This window comes from Prunus dulcis, chromosome 2 (genome assembly GCF_902201215.1).
Source record: "Prunus dulcis chromosome 2, ALMONDv2, whole genome shotgun sequence".
NCBI classification, from domain to species: domain Eukaryota; kingdom Viridiplantae; phylum Streptophyta; class Magnoliopsida; order Rosales; family Rosaceae; genus Prunus; species Prunus dulcis.
In genome coordinates, this window is record NC_047651.1 from 3,155,525 (window position 1) to 3,164,902 (window position 9,378).

Genomic DNA, 9,378 nt, shown 5'->3' on the forward strand with positions numbered 1-9,378 from the left:
AGGAAAAAAAAAAAAAAACTATTGAAGTCCAGTACTTTAGAAAAACACTATGCTCAATTTTTATGTTTAAAAATGATACTGCACTAAGAACCAATTAAAACGTGACAAGTGGCTAATTGAGGGTTTTTTAGTTAGAACAAATTGGGCTAATTGGGGTGAATATTGGGTTGAAATCGAAATTGTGAGGTATAAGGAAAATCAAAAGGCCAAACAAAATTCAAATAAAATCAACAACTTACCAATATATTGGGCTATATTCGTGCAGCTATACTAGATTTTAGCATGGAAATTTCGGAGAAATTTAAAAAATAGTATAGCCGTGCGACTATACTTATTTTTCTGAAATTTTTTTTAAAATAGTATAGCTGTACGACTTTACCTTTTGACGTAGCGCATCGGCACAGGCGGGTCTTTATATATATATAGCCGCCTGGCTATACTAGATTTTTTGAATTTGTTAATGAAATAGTATAGCCGCTTGGCTTTACTGCTTTGACACGTGGCACCTAGGCGATGGACGCATCCTTTTTTATTATTATATATAAATAGTATAGCTAGCATAGACCTGCGCCGACAATCTTTCGTTTAATTTCTATTTATTAAGTTTTTTGTGAAATCGTTTAGGTGTCTTAATTAAATTTTCTCATAGCCCAAGATATATAATTTATGTCTGCACAAGTTTTCAGTTTATGAGATGTAGGTGTGCAATATTTCTGGTACCACTCAGACTCAGGGAAAGCCAAAGATGGAGCTCCTGAAAATATAGACAGCATTTCAAATGCCATGACAATCTTATTTGGATTTTTTTTTTTCTTTAAAATTTCTGTAACCGTGTTCACAAGAGTTGGGTAAAATTTCTATGAGGGTTTTGAAGCGAATTTGGGGGGATAAATTAAATTTTTTTTTAAAATTGTTCGCTTTGTCTATCTACCTAATACCCCTATACATGTGTTTGTGTGTTCCATAGATTGTTCTCATCACACTTTGGAGACAATGGAGCTTGGGAGTCATTGGAAGATCCATAAATTTTTTAGCGGAGGTGTAATTTTGAAATGCTAAAAATTCTTTGTGAATTGAACATCTAAGGCTTTTTACCTAGATTAACTTTAGGTACCTTCATGCATTCATGTCATGCATGAAAAATTGTTTTATGTAAAAATATTGACTAAGTATGAAAAATGATTTTTCGAAATAATCATTTTCTCAAGATAATTTTTGGCGGCTTTTATTCCTTACACATCAAATAAGAAAACTTGATTTTCTTCTTTGCACGATACGTGGCGTCTATACCATTAGTCCATTTACACATCAAGTTATATTTCCCCTTTGCACGACAAATTATTATTTTCTTCGCTATTGCCCAAGTCCTTTTGCCACACTTGTTTTTTTATGGAGATTTGGGGACCCTTCATGGTGCCGATCTATGAGTTACTACAAAATTTATGATATGATTTAATATTGTCAGCTTGGCTAAATTATTAAAATGCAACTCCCCATACAGAACTCTCTTGTTTGGGGACTTGAGGGACTTATGTTTGTGAGGTAAAATACATCTAGGCCGTGCTCGGCTAAAGCACGATGACATAATTGAGTTGAGAACCCTTGGCATAACCCTGAAACTACATCTCTGTATAAAGAACAATTAATGCATTAAAATCAACAACTCATTCACTAAAAAAAACATTAGAAGGCTGGAGGAGGGGAGGGGAGAGATGCAAAGGGTTCTCCTACTCAACTATATCTTCATAATTGAAGAACAATTAAAATCTCAGGATTTCATTACAGAACCCCAAAACACTTACATATAGTGAATACAAACAAGCTTCCTAGAAGTGATGACAACATTACGGAAGTATATACAATTATTTCATTTCTAAATAAAAAATAAAATATATATTTCATTTACCATCAAGAATTTATATCCACCGTTTCACTTTCTTGTCAAATATTCCTCCTCCGTATGTAGAAATGAAAATCTCACGAAGAAGGGCAAATTGCATCCCAATAAATAAGGCAACTGGAATGCTGGCGAGGAAAATGATTGGGATAACAATCTGCAATCTTTCATGAAGCATAAGGATAAGGGCAGAACAAAAGGCAACCATCATGGTAGCGATGGAGATCAAGAGTGTTGAAAGGCCTATTATCATCTTTGTGGGTAAGGATTTGAGGAAATCATCTTCCGCATAACGTGATGTAAGAATTCCCAAAAACATTAGCACTGATGTTATGGAAGAAAAGAGAGATATAGCATCTGAAACTATGAAAACCATAAACATCTTTTTATGTAAGAATATGGGAAAGCCTGTTCCTCCATTGTTTCCACCAGGCACTGTGAAGGCTGCAGCAAACATGATGGTAATAGTGAGAGCACCTACAACTGTACAAGAAGTTGCGGCATCTTTCATCCACTTTTCTCCTTCTTCCTTCAATTTCTTGTGGTTCTGGGTAAATAGTTCATGGGGTCTCTTACCCTCTTTATTGAAAGCTCTCACTCCCGAGGGTAAAACTACAGTACTCTTAACCTCCTGCATTTCATTAAACAAAACCTAAAGTTCGTTGTGGCTACCAGGTAATTAATTTTAGAATCACTGCTATTATGGAATGCAACATAATACAAGAAAGAAATACAAGAAGCATTGCTGACCACAATGTAATAAAAATTGTTTGATGCCAAACTGCTTATGTTACCAAACTGAAATGAATCCTAAAATATTTGAAACCTTAAATAGGTCCTTCCTTGTTCACTACTTTCCGAAATTGATAGAAGGGAGGTGGCTTTGCAATGAGTAGTGTTTGGATTATGGGGAACTTGGAACTGCAAAATTTTAATTCTCTTTTCTTTTAAGATTTGATGGCGAATCCTTGATTTGTAGCTTTCTCTTTCGCCAATACTCTGAGTTAAAGAGGCTAAAGGTTCTACCCTACCTTTGGTGAATCCATAGCCTGTGGTGTGTAGCGCAGTGGAGGTTGTGGAAACCGACGGTTTGATAAAAATCGATTTTGGTGGTGCATGGTTTGCAAGTTCTTCTTGTGGTGGGTATGGTTGCATAGTGCGGCAGAGTGTGGACTCGTTTAAGGCTTGTGGGTTTGGTTGTTTTGTTTGTAGCTCAAGCGTGGGGGCTAAGGCAGAAGCTACCTGAGATGGACTACAGTTTTATGCGCAGGAGCTGCTTATTAAAACTGATTCAAAGGTCATGGTTGCAAAATTGTTGAACGAGGAAAATTTATCTCCTCAAATATAACAACCATCTGATCTGGGCATTTCTATTTCTAGAAGCAATACAGTTTTTTTTTTTCTTTTTCTTTTTTATAAATATTTTGAAAATTGGTTTCAACCATTCATGGAAAATAATTCTAAAAGAGATTAAAAAAACAAATTTATTTGGCACCAAATATAGAAAACAAGAGTGAAGGAAGATGAAGATTTCTAAGATAAGCAAAAAATCTAGCTCATATCTACATGTCTGGGGGAAACTTTAGAGCTTTTGAAGTTACTACTCTATTTGTATATGTTTCTTCCACAACATACCAACCCATAACGACATCTATAAGCTGCCGCTCGAGCACCTAACATCCCACATCTAGCTCTAAATACAATTAATTTACAAGAAAGATACATAACGAAGATATCTAACCTTGAACCATTGTCTTTCTCTCTGCATTTGCAAGGCTGCACCTGAAATACGATCAAGTTTTTCCGTTGGAGATAGCATCCCTGCAAGATGTAGCATATCATTTCCAAAAGCATCTGAAAATGTTGAAATAAGATTTCTTTGACGAACCCCATATATAAGGCTATAAACTTTTTCCTGGCGACACTCAATTGAATAGTGAAATATGTTCCTTCCCATTGAATTGTTTCGCCACAATACATCCGGATCTACTTTACATAAACGGATAACGAACTCAATAATCCCTCTTCGGACAGCTTGGAATACTGCTTCATAGACAAGGCCATCTTCCCTTTCTTGGATATCTACATCTTTTACCGCTTTATTTACCATGTGGTCCAAAATATAAAGCGAGCGATCATGGATCAATTTCATTTCACATATGTGGTTGATCCCTAGGTTGATGTCGAAGAAAATGTTACAACCACTTTTTATAGAAATAAATGTGCAAAGACACCAACATATAAAGATGGAAATGAATGTTGCATACCTAAAAGGTTGTGGAGGGTAGAAGAAAGCCCCTGCAATAAACCTAAGAGTGCAATGCAGATTAAAAATCACAATATGTTGGCACAAAGTTTTAATTCGTCAATTAGATTATATATGAATAGTAAAAGAAAGAAAAAAAAAACCAAAAAAAAATTATATACACTTGTTTACCATTCTTTTGTGCTTCATTTGTTATGTTAGACTTGGAAACCGTCATTAAAAATTGTGTTAAATATTTAACATGAATATGAAACCAAAGGTCGAGCCTTTATCATAAGATGAACATGCCATGTTCACACGAAAGTGTTATATGTGCGAGGTACAAAGCATGAATGTGCTTTGCTAAATATTTTATTTTTATTAATTTTTTTAATATCACGACGTCTTATATTAAGATCTAAGTTCATGTTTATGAGCATATTAGAAATGATTTGATTATCTAATAATATATCATCTTTTTCTCAAAAAAAAAAAAAAAGTTCTTGTTTATGAGCATTCTAGAACAATTTTCTTTCACCAGATTTCTTTTTGCGCGAAACTATGTCATGATCAACTTCTTATTAAACAGATGCATTATTGCAAAAGTCTGAAAAAATGACAAGAACATATATACAGATAATGAATGCATTTGATTAAACCAAAGCTGGGGTTTCGAGATCTAGCAAACCTGAGAAACTGATATTTCTTTGGCTACCCAGTTCAATTTCTGGATTTTGAACATTTACACTAACATCAGGGATAGCAGGAGGCTGTATGTGTATACCTATCAAGAAAAGTGGACAAGCTTAGTCAATAATTTTTATTTTTATGATTTTTTTGAGTAAAACTGAAACTTTCATTAATTCAAAGAGAAGAAAACATATCATGTGATAGAAGAGGAATCACTCTCAGTGCCTCCTCAACCCAAGAGATGAAATTTGTACAATTTAGTGCACACTTTGCAATGGAATGAGCTACTTGGTGCTAAGAACTGTAGGGTTTGAATATTTGGATGATTGTATTATTCTCCATAAGAAGGAATATTTAAGGATATGTCAACTAAACTAAATAGGAAATAAATCACCTAATTAACTTAGAAAATAAATCTCCTTGATTGCCATAAATTATTAACTCTCTTAAACACTCCCCCTCAAGTTGGTGCACACACATTGCCAATATGCCCCACAGTTCGGTCGGTTCCCACCTATAACGAAAACTAGAATCGAAACTATTTATCTGGTCCGGTTCAGCCTAGTTTCTAGCTAACACTGACATTAAACTGAACGACCTAGGACAGGTTTTGGTCCAGTACGGTTCTCTTGGTTTTAGCCGAATCTGAGCACAATTAATTTATTGAGGATTTTTCGAGATTCAAGCCAAACACTTCCTTAGCCATGCTATGAGGAGCCAAAAAAAAAAAAACCAATAGAGTTACAGATAAACACATGCTCATCCAAGATAGAAATAGAGATACAGATAAATTGAAAACGCAAAAGAAGAAATAGAAAAGAAAACAAAATAGATAAACATAGAAGCAAGTTATTGCCTCTTTATTATTATATCTCTTGTTGAGCTCAAAACCAACAGAAAATGACAACACCTCGGTACTTCATAGCTTATATCATGTACATCAAGATCTAGAACTAAGTTTGGATCTTCAAAACGAAGACAGAAAGATAGAAACAAAAAACGAAGGAAAAAATAAAACAAAAGAAAAACAGAGAAACAAAGGAAGAAAGAAGAGGAAGAAAAAGAGAGGAAATAAAGAAGAAGGGAGATAGGAAAGAAAAGAGAGAAAAAGAGAGGTGCGGCTCTGACCTAAAGAAAGAAAGAGGTAATTAAGCTATTACATTTCTTTCGCCCTGGTTTGACTCGGTTTACCGGTTCTACAGTTCCAATGCACACCCCTAAGTCAATCCAAATTTTTTTATTTTTTGAGTAAAATTGAAGCTTTCATTAATTGAAAGCGGACAAACATATCCTGTGAAAGAAGAGGAATCACCCAACACGGTGCGTCCTCAACCCAAGAGATGAAAGATGTACAATTTATTGCATAATTTTCAATGGAATGAGCTACTTGGTGATAAGAACTGTAGAGTTTGAATATTTGGATGATGTATTCTCTTTAAGGAGGAATATATAAGGATTTACATGTGTGCTTTATAAGGAAATAGATACAATAAATAAAAAGGAATATATGCTAATAATACGGGGATATGTCAACTAAACTAAATAGGAAATAAATTGCCTACTTAACTCACGTCAACACTCCTCAAGTTGGTGCATACACATCGCCAATCTGCCCAACTTTGTAACTAAGTTATGAAATACTCGTTCAGAAACAGCTTTTGTCAAGACATCTGCTAACTACTCTTCTGAAATACTTGTTCAAAAGGCATGCAAATACTACTGTTCTTAATCTTCTCTTTGATGAAGAAGCTATCAGCCTCAACATGTTTTGTCCAATCATGTTGAACTAGATTATGAGCAATATCAATTGCAGAGTTATTATCACAACTAACTAGACATCGTAAGCTTTATGTACATACAAAGATCTTCGAAAATGGACAAGTGTGCATTTTTCGGTGATTAAGTTGGTTCTTTGACGCTCATTCCATATTTTCAGTTTCAAATATCAGTTTTCTGATTGGTAGAAAACCTAGGGTTTGAATCTTGGTGAATCAAGTTAATAAGTCTTCATCTCACCCAAAAAAAAAAAAAATATACAATAAGTCATTTCGGCTATGGAGATAGAGATTGGGAAACTACAAAACCTACTGACCTAGGTGACTTGGGGATGAAGAATATGATTAGTGTGAATATAGCTGTTTATGAACATGCATATGCTTCCAAAATTGTGGCTTATATGTTAGTGCTACTCTTATCACAATTCTACACCATGGGGACCATCCTAATAATTTTTTAACACAAGAGTTGTTGATGTGTCATGTCTTAAAACGGACATACTAATATAATGGTTTAGATGTTGCAAAATGTGCGTAAATGCACAATCTCTAAATGTAGCAGCTCATAATCCATCATATTACAGGCTATGGGTAAATGTTTATGGCTGAAAATTTCTTAGATCTTTGTTGGATGACCTTCCTATTTATTGCATTAATTTTGTTCTTTCTTTTTATCTACTTTTTTGTTTATTTATTTATTTTTGGTCAAATTCTTTCCATTTATTCTTGAAATGGGGAGGGAGGGAGGATGAAGAAGCGCACAAGAAAAAAAAAGAAAAAGAAAGGGTTGGGGACTTTCAGGAGGAAGGAGGAGATTGGGGGTGATGAATAGCAGAGAAGGAGTGAGGCAAGAAGATAAACGTTTGACAATTTTTTATTCATTAAAGTGTTATAATTGAAGCTGTGAAACATAAGAAAATTTAAGTGACTTGAGGTAGATAAACTGTTGGCAAAATATACATGGTATATAATGAACGTGATTGTAGCAAGAGAAAAGAGAATGTATTACTAACAGTCATAGATCCACCGTTGCCAGAATTTGAGCGGCGTCCCACTCGGGAATACAGAAGGGATATCTGCCAATACAAATATAGGGGATTCGCCCGTCGGGCCTTTAGTAATGGCCAATCGTGGGTAGCGCTGAAGTAAGTCCAAGGCAATATCTATTATTAGAAAAACAAAACAAAAAACAGGAATTGTGAAAGTTAAAGCTTGAATTTTGGCAAATAAAAAAGTTAAAAGCTTGAATAATAAATAAATAATGTGGGTTTTGGTTGGTTGAGAATTTTACCAAATTGTTTGGCATAGAAACAAAAGCAAACAAGTCCAGCGCCATAAGGGCCATTCTCTGGCATTAGGTCTTCGATCGGAGTGAGGGGATACAGATAATGAACGATATCCCATAAGTCATTTTTAGCAGCGAAGAGAATTGGTGTCAGACCGTGGGACTCTTCGACCATACCAAGTAGATTGAGATTCATGTTCCTTCCAACCATGCATTTAACCATTTTGAGACTTAATCTTGCAGCAAGATGAAGAGCTGTCCAACCAAAATCTTGTATCTCCAAGTCTTCAGCTGTCATCAAATCCACCAACTTTTCCACCATATTCTCATCTCCCAACTTGGTTGCAATGTGAAGAGCTGTCTCTCCTGTTGAAGATCTTGCTCTTATTGCATTGGGATTTCCTCTAAGAATGTTATTCGTTTCTTCCCAATCACCGATCTTAACAGCAGCAAAGAAACGACGGAGATCATTGTTCTCATCTGTCAAGTATATTATATATATGTTTGGACATGAATTATTCGCATCTATTATATATCAAAATAAGTCTAAACTAATATATGTTTGGCTGAATAAAAATAATTTGGAAATTAGAGGTTTATATGTATTCAGATCAAGTCTTTGCAAGGACGGAGCACATTAACATTTGACTACTCTTTGTTCTTTTTTTAACAGTATACCTGGGTTGTTTGATGAGTTTGCAGACTGAACAGATCTCCATCGCTGTGGCTTGAACGTTTGGGCCAAAATATCCCAAGCAATTTTGGATGAACTGATCTCCTTAATCACCGAAAACGCATCCGGCCCACACGAAATTTGGATTGCATGTAAAGCCGCGGCAGTCTTCTTCCTCCCGATGAGCTGATCAGCTTCTTCTGGTACAGGAGGTTCAGCTGTAGCCTCCACTACGTCCCAGAGGTCTTGAGCCAGCAAGTAATTTTTAACCAACGCACTCCAATGCTCATAGTTATCTTTGCTAAGAACATCCACAACGATTGCACCCGCAGGAACCAGGCCTTCCACCATTCTTAGTCCTGCCCGGGCTTGCTATTTTTTTTTTCTTTTAAATTTTGAAAAGGACATTTGCATTTTTGGGGTTGAGCACATCTGAAAGTACTGACATTTCTTATGTTTCTTATCCTTATCCTTATCCTTGTCTTAGCTGGCAAAACTTTTTTTTATCTCGTAAGCTGGGCAAAAGTTGGCTATGCGAAAGGGATAGCCAACCAAGGTATCAGTCAGTGCGTGATAACCTGTAAGTCTCCCTCCACTTTTTAAACAAAAAATAATTGGGTAGGAAAATTCTACAATGGGCGTGGTGTATCCATGCGCCCAAAATATCAGCCGTTGGATGAGTAAGTGGAGATGAGGGTCAAATCCACACCATTGAATGCTGGTACCCTGCTAAAAGGGTTGGTGTAGGTAAAAGTGAATAAAATAATAAGTGAACAGAAAAAAAAAAAATAAAACCAGAAAAGAACTACAGGA

General features: G+C 35.4%; 2 protein-coding genes across 5 annotated transcripts in view; one reads left to right on the forward strand and one right to left on the reverse strand.

Annotated features, from left to right (window-relative positions):
• LOC117617455 (heavy metal-associated isoprenylated plant protein 3-like) overlaps positions 1–766 on the forward strand; it is a 4,340-nt gene extending 3,574 nt beyond the window's left edge. Inside the window, exon 3 of the mRNA XM_034346833.1 lies at positions 701–766. Within this exon, the coding sequence (XP_034202724.1) occupies positions 701–766 (66 nt within the window). The remainder of the gene's footprint in view (positions 1–700) is intronic.
• A 944-nt stretch (positions 767–1,710) lies between these two features.
• On the reverse strand, positions 1,711–9,019 carry LOC117618520. 4 transcript variants are annotated; one of them, XM_034348092.1, is made up of 7 exons: positions 8,571–9,016; positions 7,899–8,372; positions 7,621–7,770; positions 4,831–4,926; positions 4,165–4,206; positions 3,639–4,069; positions 1,711–2,528 (listed from the first exon to the last, which is right to left on the reverse strand). In XM_034348092.1, exons 1-7 carry the CDS (start codon positions 8,914–8,916, stop codon positions 1,917–1,919), a joined length of 2,151 nt encoding a protein of 716 aa, XP_034203983.1. In that variant the 5' UTR covers positions 8,917–9,016; the 3' UTR covers positions 1,711–1,916. The 4 variants fall into 4 exon arrangements, with proteins under 4 accessions (XP_034203983.1, XP_034203985.1, XP_034203984.1 ...); XM_034348094.1 differs by lacking the exon at positions 7,621–7,770 and having other exon boundaries at positions 8,571–9,019; XM_034348093.1 differs by lacking the exon at positions 4,165–4,206.
• Positions 9,020–9,378: the final 359 nt, after the last annotated feature.

Coding starts and splice junctions, on each gene's coding strand:
- LOC117618520 (XM_034348092.1), bottom strand. CDS start 8,916: ATGGTGGAAGGCCTGGTTCCTGCGGGTGCAATCGTTGTGGATGTTCTT. Junction 4,927..7,620: donor GCAACGGTGGATCTATGACT/GTTAGTAATACA, acceptor TTTTCTTGATAG/GTATACACATACAGCCTCCT. Junction 2,529..3,638: donor GAGAAAGACAATGGTTCAAG/GTTAGATATCTT, acceptor AATGAAATGCAG/GAGGTTAAGAGTACTGTAGT.